Below are 13763 nucleotides of genomic sequence, written 5' to 3' on the forward strand. Positions count from 1 at the left end.
CCATGACTAGTCACCATACCCACATTCCTTGAGCAGACATATACAATCACAATCGATGTCCATTGCCCCCATTCCACACTATTTCTCCATATCACCTGGTTTCTCCTACCAAAAGGAAGCGAATATCTGTTATTATTATCTACATCCCGGCAATACCCAAAGGGGGAAATCTGGAGAGATCCTGCTCTACACATTAAAAAGCACGACTTTTTTCTTTGGATTACAGGTGGCACTTCACCATGCCCACACCAGAAGCACCAACTAAGGAAGAATCTGAACTGCAAAATGGACACGGACATACCCCTCCGCCATCCTTCCTCACACACCAACTGTGCCACAGGCCTCGAGGTCACCCTTGGCCTTTCTATAAAAAGACATACATAATACATCTGTAAGAGACATAAATAAGCTAATCCAAACAAAAACCAACCAACCCCTCACACATCTTTGCTTCGGTTTTTCAGTCCTTCTTGATGCACCATTAGCCCAGGCAATCAGAGTTTTGTGGTGCAACCCCGGAATTAGCCACAGCCCTGCCTTCTCTGACCCGGGCTTCTCCCGCAGCTACATTACTCACTCCCGTTCTTTCTCTGCAGCATTCCCTTGTACGGCCCTGACTGTTTATACATTGCCATGCCAACAGCTTTGTTTTGCTGTGGTTTTGCACTTTCCATTTCATCAGCTTCCTGTGTACAAGCAGGACCTTCTCCCAGGCCATCCTACCAGCACATAATACTGAGTATGCTTCAGAGTGGCTGGTGTACAGCAGCAGACCTGTTAAAATACAGAAAACTTCCCATACACACATACGCCTTCTGCTACAGATCTCTTTTCATAACAACTTTACCTGAGTCATCTCCCTCCCAGGCAGCACGTTGATTTAAACCACCAGTAAGTCTGGAGGCCAGCAACACTTAGCACTGAGCATGAGTCCCTTCAAGGAGCTTCTCCCTTTCTCTTTTGGCTAGGTTACCAGCTTAAACCAGCTTCTCCCTTTGGAGACACTCATCTCCCTTCCCTTACACCCAAATGTGAAAAAATTTGGTAACTGTGGTGCTTCAGAAAAGTTCTCTCTTACCTTTTATTAAGAGGAGAAAGAAAAATCCACCCAAGATTATCTCACATTAATAGCTTAATGGTCTACCTGCTGCAATTGAAAAATTTCTTTTGTCTCCAACACGCACTTTGCCCAGCAAACAGCATCAGCTCTACCCTCTACTTGATTAGATCATAATTGCTAATATTTCAAGTAGTCTACTTTGCTTAATCTACTCTCAACTCCTGCTTTGGTACTTTCATCAAAACCACAAAAAGCACCCCTTTTCCAGCACAAAGGTTAGTTTTCACTCAATCTCTCACTCTCACAGCAAACCACAAGGTAGGTTTCTTAAGGCTAAAAGAACAATAATCACTATAAGTGGAAGAAAGCTGAGTAATTGTTCATATACTAGCTTTTCATTTGTTTAAGTAAGCAGTAACTGAGATTGGTGCACAAACTGAAAGCAGACCATCTCACAACTCAGTTCTGAAAAACATAGAAGAGACCAGCATGAAATCTGGAACATTCAGCAGCACATTTAGAATGAAGGAGACACAAAACTTTAAAAAAAAAACACTAACCATACAAAATTGTACTATGCAACAGCCATTACCATTCTTTTGTACGACCTGTAAGTCAGACAACTTACACCTGCCACAGCTTGAGACCCATGAGTTCTTCAGATGCTGCATGTCCTTGCACAAGACAATAGGGTAAGATCTCCAATACAAATATCTCAGGCACCTATGAAATATCCATCATTAAAGCAACACTCCTGAGAACTCAATTATATTGTTCTGGACACAGACAACAGACTGTTCAAAGTAACCTTCTACAATTCATTAAAATAGATGAAGGGCTAAAAGCAGGACCAATTAGGTCAAGTATTCAAAGGAAATCTTTATTTATGTACACTGTCAGCCTGAAAACAGCCAAGACCACCCCTAAAAACCTTCAGCTGAGAAAAAGAAGGTAGTGACAGCATCAAATGTAAATAAGAAAATGAGAACAATGTTGCACAGAAAAGAGGAAGACAGCTACAGTAATCATATCTGCTGAGTTACACCTTACACATCTGCAACACATCCTGCAAAATTTGGACCAATTCCTCAGTTATTAAGGCACTTACGCTAAAACAGACATCAATTCAATAGCAGATTACATCATCTTTTTGGACCTTTTATGGGACTGTAAGAAGGAAAACACGTAGCATGAAAATACATTATTTAACTTTAATAAGACTTATTTTTAGTATCTCTATATGCATAGCCCAACTCTTAGGGCTCACCTCACTGGGACTGCTAAAGAGAAAGACTGCAATGTTCACAAACGATTCCTTAACTTAAAGGCAGAACAATTCTCTTAAAAAGTTAAAATGGACCTAGATGTTCCCTTCCAGCCTGTAAGAGAGGATTATACTGGAAGTGTGGATGAGAGTGATTAGGCTAAATCACTGTGAATGTGTATACATATACACTGTTCTATGGGCCTGTACATTGCAGCAGAAATCCAGCAAGAAAAAAAAAGCACCTGGCTGAAACTCCAGAGCTGTCAGCATGGAAGACCAAACCAGCATCAGCTCTATACAGAGTGGTGGTAGCAGCACACTGTCAGGGCAGTAGTCAGGAGAATGGGAGAGTGACTTTTCTTTAAACAGAACACCAATGTCCTTGCTGCTGTCCAGAAGAGAAGGGGTCTGACTGACAAAATAAATGGTGTTATCCAAAGGCTGACACCTACGCTTGTGCTCACTTTCCCGATGTCCTTACAAGAACAGGTGCCTGACAACACACAGGCCAGCAGAATACATTACACAAAATCAGGCATGTTGATTTTGTCAGTGACAATAAATTTTATTGTCTTTTACAATATAAGATAATATTAAGTATTAATGGTAAAACATTGAGTTTATTGAAAATATAAATGCATCCTCAGATCAAACAAGATTACAAGCATATCAAATAACTTACAAAATTAAACATTTATCCTGATCAAAGAAGTATAAAAGCCAACAACTCCAGAACCATGCTCCTGGCACCTAATGTTTCGTAAGTAAAGAATTTCATTCTTATGTGCACTAATCCTACTCCTTCCCCTAAGTGCGTGGAACAGAAAAAGCCAGTTAAGTAGTCAGTAAAAGCTTGGGGGGGGTGGGAGGGGGTTGTACAAGATTAAGAATAACAGCAATTCTTGCAACCCCTCTTCTCCACTTCTGTTGGAATGTGTACTATGTTAGCAAGCCATTTTAACTTCACTTTCCCACTATTGCCAAGACTGAGCATAAACAGTTTTATATCATGTTTAAAGAAAACATTAAGTTCAGATAACAGCCTGATTTTACAATCCTGTGCTTTTATACACACACAGTTTTTCCCTCCCAGGAAAATAAAATATAACTCTATTAGTTTCCTTTTATCATTTGAATTATTCCTTTAAAATCAGTTTCAGATAAGACATAATATCAGTAGCTGATGACCAAACCAGAACAGAACACTCTACAGGACTGAGATCTTTGGCCAGTTGAGAAACCTTTTTCTCCAAGGTATATCCCTGTCTGGGCATAGCAATATCATCCTTCTTCAAAAACATTACCGGACATAAGTCATTCCCACCATCACCTATATACACAACTTGTGTATAACTTACTCCTCGCTCCAACTGTTTATCTAGAAATTCTTTTAAAACTTTCCTTTTGCAAAGGTTTTCAGGGCACCTCACACAATGGTGAGCATGGAAGTTCTGTACAGTAAGATAGCCTGTACTGCTGAATGCTGCAGGGTTTGTAAACACTTCATCAAACACCTTATGGTAGCCAGCAGCTTTCAAAATCCAGTCAATAAATACTGTATTGGAATCTGAAACAATTATGCAGTCAAACAACTCTTTGTTCTTGCCAATAAAACCCAGAAGATCTATCATCCCCGCAGTGAAAGGAATTGTTGTCATGGTTCTTTTCATCTCGTCTTCTTTGACGCCATTGTCTCCCAAGTAGACAAAGACTCTGCCCATATATTCTATCCAATGTCCTGGTCGGTAGGAGTTTCTTAATCCATTAGGAAGTTTTTTCTCAGGAGCACATTTCACAATCCAGGTATCGCTATTTTCATCTACGATTGTATGGTCAAAATCAAAAACCAACAGAAATTTCATAGCTGTCAGAAAATAAGTTTCCAAAACAAACAAAAAAGAGAATTATTTATGTAAGCAGAAGTACTGAATTCCTACCCTGATCTTGTGCTCAGAAGAGAAAAATACTGCAAGAAAACGAAGCATTAGGACAAATATATAAACAAAGTGAGCTATTTATGGCCACTACAGCTATGGAAGGTTGCGCTTAAGTTAAAAAAGCAGTTTGTAAAGTTGTAGTTCAGCATCAAGCTTCTGCTTAAAATAGATAATGTGAAAGTAACGAAACTCATGCTGCATAGTTACTAACACTTGCTAACACAGAGTCAATCTTCCACTACTCAGGCACCACCAGTTTTACCAACAGTTCTAAATTTCTCCACCATCGCTTGCCAATGAAACCAAACAAGAATTCTCCTGGCAAAACACCTTAGAAGTTATTTCAGAAGGGAACTAGTACGGAACAGACGGATCCAGTTTAACACGGACACACCAATATCAAAGCAGTCAACGAAAAGAAATATTGCCGTCTGGGGGGGGGGGGGGGGGGGGGGGGTAGCCCACCTCTGGGCTACGGAAATTCCTAGGAGCAGAAGACACTTCATCCGGTACTTAACGCTACTGCCTCCCAGGCAAGTCCTCTCACACCCGTAACGCCAGGCCCGCCGGCCAGCGCCCCCGCGGAGGCAGCCCCCAGCGCCCCGCCAGCAGGCCGCGCCCCACGGAGGCACAAGGACCTGGCCGAGGGGTGAGGCGGCCGGGGGAGCCGGGCAGCAGCACAGCGCAGGGGTGCCGGTGGCGGATCGAGGGCCCGTGAGGGACAGGGACAGGGCCCGAGCCTGGGGCCGCCGCGCGCAGCCGACCCACCTCCGCACCCGCCGCTTCCGGCTCCCTCCGCGCGAGCCCCGGCCGCCTCTCGCCACGTGCCTCAGGCGCACGTCATCACGTGACCCCCGCCGCCCGGTCGCCCGGCAACAGCGCGCGGGGCCATGGCGGCGGGGCCCGCGCTCCTCCGGCGGCGGCGGCAGCAGCTCGCCCGTGAGTGTGGCTCCCCCCGCGGGCACAGCGACCGGGGGGGGGGGGGGGGGAGGGGCGCGGTGCCGAGCCCGGAGCCTCACCGGCTGTGCACGGCTCCGGGAGACCGCGGGTGTCCCTTGTCCCCGTGCCCGGAGTGAGTCTCCCCAGACCCGGCCCCTGCTCTCCCGGCTGCAGGCAGCAAGACGGGCTGTTTCTGCCCAGAACTACCGAGAAAGCGCTAACGTGGATCCGCGGAGGTACGGCACAGTCCCGCAGCCCGGGGCAGCTCCCTGTCTGCAGGGCGCAGCCGTGCCAGTGCAAGGCCACCGTCCAGGGGGACACGGGGCCTGGTCCCTACCGTAAGACAAACAGATTGGCAAGTGCATCTGAAGAGCAGGCTCTGACACCAGCAGGGCTCCAGGAGAAAGCCTCCCGGCGTTTCAGGCACGGTGTGTCAGTCTGCTGCGGATGGGATGGACGCGGAGAGTCTCTTACGAGCACCCCGCTCCGCAGAGCGCCGCTGCCTTCAGCAGGACCAGTGGCGGTTTGAAGGGCATTTCACAAAACGTAGCGATCACCTAGAAAATCCGTATTTATGCATGCACATGTGTCTGTATGCCTAATGCAACAAAGAAACGCTGATCTTTGCAAGAAAACAAGAAACTGTTCTACAACGGATCTGTTTTAGTGAATACGATGAGTGTGCTGGACAGGGGCGGTAAGGCACAGCCTGTGCCTAAACTGCTGCCTCCTCCACCTCCGGCCAGTGGAATGCCTTTAACAATATTCCCACTTTCCTTTCGGGAAAGCTCCCCGGTCCCTGCTGTTCCCACAATCGTGCCCAAGTAGTGCTTGGAAAGCGTCAGCTACCACAAGCCAAACCTGCACGTGCACACAGGCAGGCAAGGCGACACACGAACAGTTAGATCAGCCAGTGCCACAGCCCCAGCACCTGCTCTGGCCACAGTGTAACATACAGACGCCCGGGGGCTGGGGGCAGTCACCAACAGTAAGAACTTAGTATTGTTGCTATGCAAACATTCAAATCCTGATACAGATTTCAATATAGGATTTTCTGATATCAAGTAACCTCAGTACCTTTTCTTCTGCACAGCACCACATCATTTGGAAGAAAACAATGTTCTAGATGGATATTTTCTTCCAAATAAAGTAGATCTTCATCAGGTAATTGTATTGCCAAAAGCAGAATGGGAAAGGATTCAGGACAGTCTTGGGAGCACAACTAGAGAAGCAGCACGTGTTCTCGCTGAGAAGAAAGAACGGGAAGAAATGCACTTACGCTCCAAAGCTGCTGTAAAAGACTGGCCCAAAACCACTGTGGTAAGTACAAGATACATTTGTAAGCAAGGGGATTCATTTTCATATATGCAAAACCACTCACAGTAACATTTCTAGCTGTACTCCCTTTGTATAACGTTTGCTTTTAAATGTGTATTTTAACTACATTTAACATCTAAAATCAACTTCTTTTTTAAATTAAAACCAAAATGCAAAATTAAAAAAACCCTTAAACATTAAGTACATCAGTACATCACCTTCAGAATAGTTTATACATTTTTAATCCCTGGGCATTAAATGTGGTTTCTAATTTTATCTGCTCTATAGGACCTGGCACAACAGAAACTTAAAGCCCAAAAGTTACGTGAAGAAAGGGAAAAGGAAGAAAGAAAGTTACTTGATTTGGAAGAAGAACAGTTCCAAGCAGCAAAACGGAAGGAGGCTATTGATCGTGCAAAAAAATACCTATACTATCAGAACGAAAGAGTGAAACAGTTACATGTTTGTTGACAACTTACAATTTTTAAATTCAAATTGTACTGAATGTCTTTTAAACATTTCTGAACATGCAAATCACTTTAAATGTTCTCTTGCAGAGTGCACTTCTACTTACTGAGGTCCTAAGAGAAAGAGATGCTCAAGTTGAATTTAAAAAGTTAAAGTCAGGTGTTCACAAAAAAAAGGGTCAAGAAATGGAACATGAACGTAAAGAAGCTATTATCAGAGAACAGGAGGCACATCAGCGTTATCTGAAAGAACAGGCATTACGCAGAGATCAGCTGGAACAGTAAGTAATAATTAATAAAAAGAAACCCTACTTTATTATTTAGCTAAACTCTCTTCTCACAAATACATTCTGTAAGTTTTTTACAGAAACTTGATTATAATTTGATTCACAAATGTGACACTGTGCCACAAAATGTGACATCCAGAGTGCCACAAAAGACCTTGCACAAAAGGGAAAAGCTGAGATATACACTGCCTTTTAGTTTCCAACAGTTTGCATGTAAAATTGCCTCTGGCAGGCATCAATAGGTTTTAGTCAAATCACTAATCAAAAGTTGTTACTCAAAGTGTATTTTAACTCAGTTTTGGTTCCAGAAAAGGAAAAGGTTGAACCAGATTTTCCATCTGCCTATAACTAGATTCCAGAGAACGCATCAAAAGAACACATCGCTGCCACGTCCACTCTTTTTCTCAACCCTTCCAGAAACCTTTCGGAGGGGTCCCCAGCGATATTTACAAGACTGGCCCTGATGGTCTGATAGAAGGAATCAAATTCCCTGAGGCAGAGGAATGGTTCAAAGTCTGGTCTCACTTATTCCAGGTCCAACACGAAAAGTCCTTGCAGATCTTAATACAGAACACTACCAGCTTAAGCTGTTGCCTGCACGCCCAGAAGGAGAAGCATAGATTCAGTGGGACTTACTGGGGACATCATGTTCACTGAGGACGCTGCAAAGATAGGCCACAACATTATGAATGTACAGGTGCTAACTGAGTCATTCAAATAAAACTTGTTACCACTAGACTGCAAATCAGGAGCATACCGTGTAGCTCATTTCTGGTCAGAGGATTGAGGGCTACCATTACAAACAACGATGCTACTTTTCACCTCTGATATTCTACCCACCTTCAATTCAAAGTATCACATTCCTCAGTGCAAGGTGCCTATGGTTATGCAGAATCTGTATCTATTCATTACTTTGTGCAGTCCCTAGCTTATTTATTCAACTCCTTTTTCTGATTCAGAATAAAGCAGCACAAGCATCAGGCAGCTCTGGCCAAGCTAGAAGCTAAAAGAGAAGGGGAACAAATACAGAGATTGAACCAACTGTACCAACTGGAAATTCAGAGAAGAAAAGAAAAGGAACAGGAGGAAAAAGCTGAACGCCAGAGGCAGCATCACGTAAGTAACACAAAAGCAGACAGTTTAAAATGCTTGTTTCACCTTGGCTGCTAGAGTGAAACAATAGCATTTGTGTATCTAAATGGGCCTACTGGTAACAGGTTTGCTGACAGCTTCCGTAGCACTGCATCCTATGCCTACACCTACCCTGCCAGCTGCAGGCCATGTCTTTCCTTTGTGCTTTTGAGAAAGGCCTCTTGGAGGCAGGTCCCTTCTCTTGTCTGAAGGGACATTGGTACCTGATGCTTTGACTGGTCTATGATTAAAAAAGTCTGCCATGGATATCAAGGAATATGCTTCTTGACCTGAGGACTGATTTAAGTCCATTTTTCATTGTTAGGAAGAGGGGAATGGCCTGAGACTGAACATAACAGTGTCTTTTTAACTTGACTTTCCCTTCCCTCTATGACTGAAGAAGTTTAGAAATTTAGTCAAGAGCTGCTGCCTTCTCTCCATCTTTGAAGGCATCTCATTAAATGCCAGCTAGAAAAGCCTCAGACTGGTTGTGGCCAGCACACAAAAGACAGTTGTTTTTTCACATAAAAATATACAAAACTTTTTAGCTATGATTTGGATTAAGCTCTTAGACTGGGATAGTTTTGGATGAGGTAGGCCAGGAGCAGCACAGTGTATGTGTTAGTGGGGGGTTGCGCAGTTCCATTCCTCTCAATGTCCCCCTTTCCCATCTGTGTGAATGGGAGCAAGGGATAACACTCACTGTGTTGCATAGCAATTTGTTTGTGTAATGGGCTAGAGAAGCAGCTGTTCAATACTCAGTTCCCCTTCTTCCTCATATCTACTATCACCTCTTCATGCACGTTTAATCAGGATGGCAGAAGTATGTGGCAGTACTAAGAATCCCTCTCCTCTGTCTTTGAAAGAAACATGAACAGAGACAACAGGGAGCGATTCTTTTAAGGTGCTACCCCAGCCCCAGATTTTCTAAACTTCACCTGTTATATAAGGACCATTTTGCCCACGCAGGAGCATGTAAGTGACCAGAAAATAATCAAAGCAATAGAGGAACAAAAACAAATGGAAGAAGATGATCGGATCAGAGCTCATTTTAAAGCAAAGGAAACTATTGCCAAGCTCATAAAAGAGAAAGAAGCTGAAATGCGTAGGTAGGTACAAAGCTAGAGTATAAACTGTAAATAAACTAAAAATTATATTGTAATAATTTTCAAATCTTTCAGACTGATGATGTAATACAACCCACAGTTATGCTAAAAATTAGATTCTACTGATGGGGAGAGTAGAGAATTCAGGAGGAAAAGGAAATACTTTTACAGGTTCCTTATGAGTAGGTGTGTCTAGGAGTGACCTCTCTGCCCTTCAAAGTACAAAGACTTACGGAAGTGCAAAGCTCTATACCAGCATGTTGGGAACAGTGGTTTTCCATATGGCCTGCCAAGCCTCCACCTCCTCAACAATTAAAGACAATTAAAATCCTTGATGAAAGTATTTTTGGACATAAGCTGTATTTCCCCGAGTCCCCTTCTTAACTAGGCACCTATATTAATCAATTACCTTGGGTTATTATTAAGGGAAGATTGTTTATGAATTTCACATTGAGGGTACGGCACAACTATACCATTGAACCAATCTAAGAGTTTCCTTCTCTTCCGGCTTCTGGTCAATACTCCCAATATTTCTCCCCTGATGGCAAGGCCAAGATGCTAGGCAAACTCCTCACCAAGAGATCCAGCTCATTATTGCAAGAGAAAACTAGTGTTACAAGAATACAGGGCACATTTATTTGCTAAATAAGATAACTAAAAAAAAAAAAAGAAACCAGAAGGAACACAAGGAGATCAAGGAGCTGAGTGGGTGGGCCAGCCTGTGTGGCAACAGTAGAGAAAACCAGAAGCAGGACTGCTGAGTTTGGTAGCAGTAATGCTTCAGGTAGACCCAGGTGGTGGTGTTGTATGTTTTTGCAGACTAACACAGGAACGTCACGACAAGATCATTAGCCAATTATCTGTACAGATGAATGAGGCACTGAAGAGGGAAGATGATCATCTTGCTAGAGACATTGCAAAGAAAGAAGCTGAACATGAAAAAAAATGCAAAGAGAAAGAAGCAAAAGAAAAGGCAGCCATTGAATCTATTGCAGAACACAGGGCCACTGTGGTAAGAAATCTAGCCTGTTCTTATCCCTGCTTACTCCAGCCGAGGAGCCTGGCCCACATCAGAGCTGGTGGCTCCAGTGCCACACATCAGCATCATCTGCTGACATCTTTCATAGGGTGCTCTCCCACTTCCACGTTGGGTGCACATCTGCCTGGGCTTGGACACTGGCCAGCCACAATGACTCTGCTCATCAGAGCACTGATACAGGGCTGCTTCTGCTGAAACATACGATTTCTAGCTTATCAGGCTAGCTCCTTGGTTAAATATTTTTGCTGTATTTTGTAAATTACAGATGAAGATGAAAGTAGAAAAGGAGAGAGAAGAAAAAGCAGAGGGTAAAAAAGAGCTTCATGCATTAATGGAAAAGAACCGCATCTACCTGGAAATGGAAGAAGCCAAGAAACAAAAACAACGTGATGCGAGCATTGAAGTACAGAAAATTCAGATGCAACAAATGGTAAATAGAAGAGCTGTACACTGTCAGCCCCTTCAGAAAGAAACACACATCTAAATCAACAGCACTCGATCCTGCCTGAGAAGAAGAGAAGCAGCTTGCTGTGTTTTGTTTAGGGCTTTTTGTTTGTTAGTTTTGGTTTTTTTTAATTATGTATGCTCCACATATGCTGGTGTTAGGGACAGCCTCCTCCTAGAGCAGTGGTGCAAGTCAAGGCTAGTTTGTAATGACAGACGACATGCTGTCCTGTGCCATTATTTACTACTGCCCTCTTGTATCTTCTGGGCAGGTCACCAAAGAGCAGCAGCTAATGCTGCTGTTCACTCAGCTAGCTAATGTACCCTTTTTGTGGGGGTGTGGCAGGGGAGAGAAGTAGAAAGCAATGATATTTGCCAAGTATCCACTAACATCACTGGAGATCTCTATAAGCTTTTACCCTCTCTAGGTTTTAAGGGATAGTTATGTTGTGAAAGAAATACTAAGCTTTGTTATTCCCTTTTTTCCATCAGGCTGAAAAGCAGGCAAAAAAACAGCAGGAAAAGCAAGCAGACTTGGACTATGATACTCTCAGAGAGGTTATTGCACTTTGTAAGGAGCATGAATTTCAGAGCTATGCAAAACAACTAATTGAATCGGAGTCCAAGGCTACACATCACATTTATCCTCTTCTCAAAGCATCCAAAGATGGAAGAGGACTTGGACACTGGCCATTTTCCAGAAGAAGAGAAGGAATAAAAACTCATTTTCAAGCACAGAAGGGTGCTGGGACACAGTTACCTTCTGTTAGCTGTACTACTGCCCAGGAAGTTCAAAACACAGAATAACATTGAAACTATCCAGCGAGGAAAGGCAGAAGCAGTTTTCAGGTGGTTAAAAAAAAATATCTTTCTGAACCTTACAGGTGGAGTTAAGCTGTAAATGATCTACATCAAATATATACTTATAAGTCTGGAAGTCCATTTGAAAAAATAAACCAGAAACAGATTGCCAGAGAACTGGTTATATTCTCAAAAATCCCCAGTTTGTATTTCATGAAAGTTGTTTCATTAAACTTGAGACAGGAATGCATGATGTATAATTGACCATCAATGTAACCCATTCCAGCCAAAAGATCACTATGGCTATTATATGCTTATTATCCATTGTTCTAAAAATTCACTGTCCCGTTTTTTTCAGCCCGGGATATGAATTCCTAGTGCAAAAGGTTACATTTTTCACTAGCCTACTTCCAGTTAAGTATTCCCCATAACAGAAAAAAACCAGAAACAACTTTACAGAATCTACAGGGGAAGAAAAACCAACTTAATACTTGTAGAAAGTTAGAAGTTATAGTACTGCAGTTTTTATAGCATTTTGCAACTACCTCTGTAATAAAAACATCATGCTATAAATTAGTTATATGAAAATATGAACATGATTTGATCACAGCCCTTAAAAGGTCACCTAGGGGGCAAACAGGTCCCAATATAGCTGTAAATAGCTACTACAAAAAGAACATGGCAACAAGAGACAACATAGTTGGACCGTTTGTTCAAAATCACTAACAGTGATTCAACCTGCGGTAATGAGATGCAGATCTAATATTGTTTCTCAAATTCCCGAGCTGACTTGCTCTCCAACACCCAAGTCACACACACCTCTCACTCCTTAAGCTTAGTTCCTTTGCTGAAATTTTACTAAAATGTTCTTGCTTTGTTGAGAGTTAGGGTTTCCTATGATGACTGCCTCCACCAGTAACCTGGGGTCTAAGCAGGGTAGCCTCCTGTTCTGGGGTACGCTGGAAACAAAGTCCAAGAAACCCGAGGCTTTGCTTTGTTGCACACAACTTTCTTTTCCAGCCCCCCAGCTACCCACCTCTGTCGGCCTAACTCTAGAAAATGTTCTAAAAAAACCCCACAACCAGGAGAGTTTTATACCAAGGATGTTTGCCAATATTTTAGTCTGAAAAAATGGGGATTTTGTGTACTTTCGAGTTTCCGAGCCTGGTTTTCAATAGCAACGTGCTTTGAAGAAAGCGCAGAACTTTCAGCAAACACAAGGCCACCCCAGAGCCCAAGGCCCTCCTGGAAGCCCAGGGCCAAGCTGAACTGGTTTCACCTCCCCTGGAGCGTGAGACAGCTGGATGTAAGATGGATCTACTCCTTCCCATCACAGCTGTCACCTCCTCGAGGAGTGTCTTCCAGGCAGGGCAAAGGAGGAACTTCTGGGAGGAGGGGGAGGCGCGACCTCCTCCGGCTCCAGGGCCGCCAAGGGCTTTCCTCTGGGACAACAAGTGCCCAGGGGCCACCCTTTCAGGTCAGGTGTCGGATAAAGGCGTTTCCAGCAGCCCCTGGTGGGCCGTGGCAGCGCAGAGCCAGGCCGAGCCGAGGGGCCAGGCCGGCGCGGCGCAGGCCTGAGGCAAACGGGCGGGAAGAAAAGCTGCCGCGGTGGGAGCGGACAGAGGCAGGGGAAGGGTTACAGCCTCTTACCGGGAGCGGGCTCGCTACTGGGAAACGCGTATTTCACGAACCGGCTGCAGAGGAGGGCGGCTCCTGCCGGGCCGGGGCCTGTGCGGTGACCGCTGCCGCTCAGGCCTGCTCCGCCGCCCAGCGCGGGCCGTACCGGGAAAGGGCGCGGGCGCCGAAGCCGCCGAGCCGGGCCGGGCCTCCCAGGCTGAGCGCGGGTGGTGCCCGCCGGCAGCTCCCCGGGGCGGGGCGGGCCGGGCCGCTGTAGCCGCCGCGGCACAGCGCTCCCCGCCCTCCTGTTGCTGCTGGCGCCAACAGGCAGCGCTGTGCCCACGAGGGGAG

At 44.5% G+C, this 13763-nt stretch overlaps 3 protein-coding genes across 5 annotated transcripts in view; 1 reads left to right on the plus strand and 2 right to left on the minus strand.

Moving 5' to 3' along the window:
• The window catches only part of SSB (small RNA binding exonuclease protection factor La), a 32740-nt gene extending 19155 nt beyond the window's left edge, over positions 1-13585 (minus strand). The window contains exon 1 of the mRNA XM_055812775.1: positions 13446-13585. The gene's annotated coding sequence lies outside the window, so the exon portion shown is untranslated. The remainder of the gene's footprint in view (positions 1-13445) is intronic.
• Positions 2868-13579, minus strand: PHOSPHO2 (phosphatase, orphan 2). 3 transcript variants are annotated; one of them, XM_013298876.3, is made up of 2 exons: positions 13446-13579; positions 2868-4191 (listed from the first exon to the last, which is right to left on the minus strand). In XM_013298876.3, exon 2 carries the CDS (start codon positions 4187-4189, stop codon positions 3464-3466), a length of 726 nt encoding a protein of 241 aa, XP_013154330.1. In that variant the 5' UTR covers positions 4190-4191; positions 13446-13579; the 3' UTR covers positions 2868-3463. The 3 variants fall into 3 exon arrangements, with proteins under 3 accessions (XP_013154330.1, XP_055668754.1, XP_055668753.1); XM_055812779.1 differs by lacking the exon at positions 13446-13579 and adding an exon at positions 5033-5134 and having other exon boundaries at positions 2868-4146; XM_055812778.1 differs by lacking the exon at positions 13446-13579 and adding an exon at positions 5033-5108.
• Positions 5189-13435, plus strand: CFAP210 (cilia and flagella associated protein 210). Its single transcript, XM_027786312.2, is given in 9 exon segments — positions 5189-6523; positions 6809-6982; positions 7078-7268; positions 8234-8390; positions 9375-9514; positions 10331-10523; positions 10816-10980; positions 11487-11669; positions 11671-13435. Coding segments are annotated over 9 exon segments (1296 nt in total). The 5' UTR covers positions 5189-6472; the 3' UTR covers positions 11713-13435.
• Positions 13586-13763: the final 178 nt, after the last annotated feature.

Source organism: Falco peregrinus, chromosome 8 (genome assembly GCF_023634155.1).
Source record: "Falco peregrinus isolate bFalPer1 chromosome 8, bFalPer1.pri, whole genome shotgun sequence".
NCBI lineage: Eukaryota > Metazoa > Chordata > Aves > Falconiformes > Falconidae > Falco > Falco peregrinus.

What these genes read in the sequence shown, in the direction of transcription:
- PHOSPHO2 (XM_013298876.3), bottom strand. Translation starts at nt 4,189, where the DNA reads ATGAAATTTCTGTTGGTTTTTGATTTTGACCATACAATCGTAGATGAA.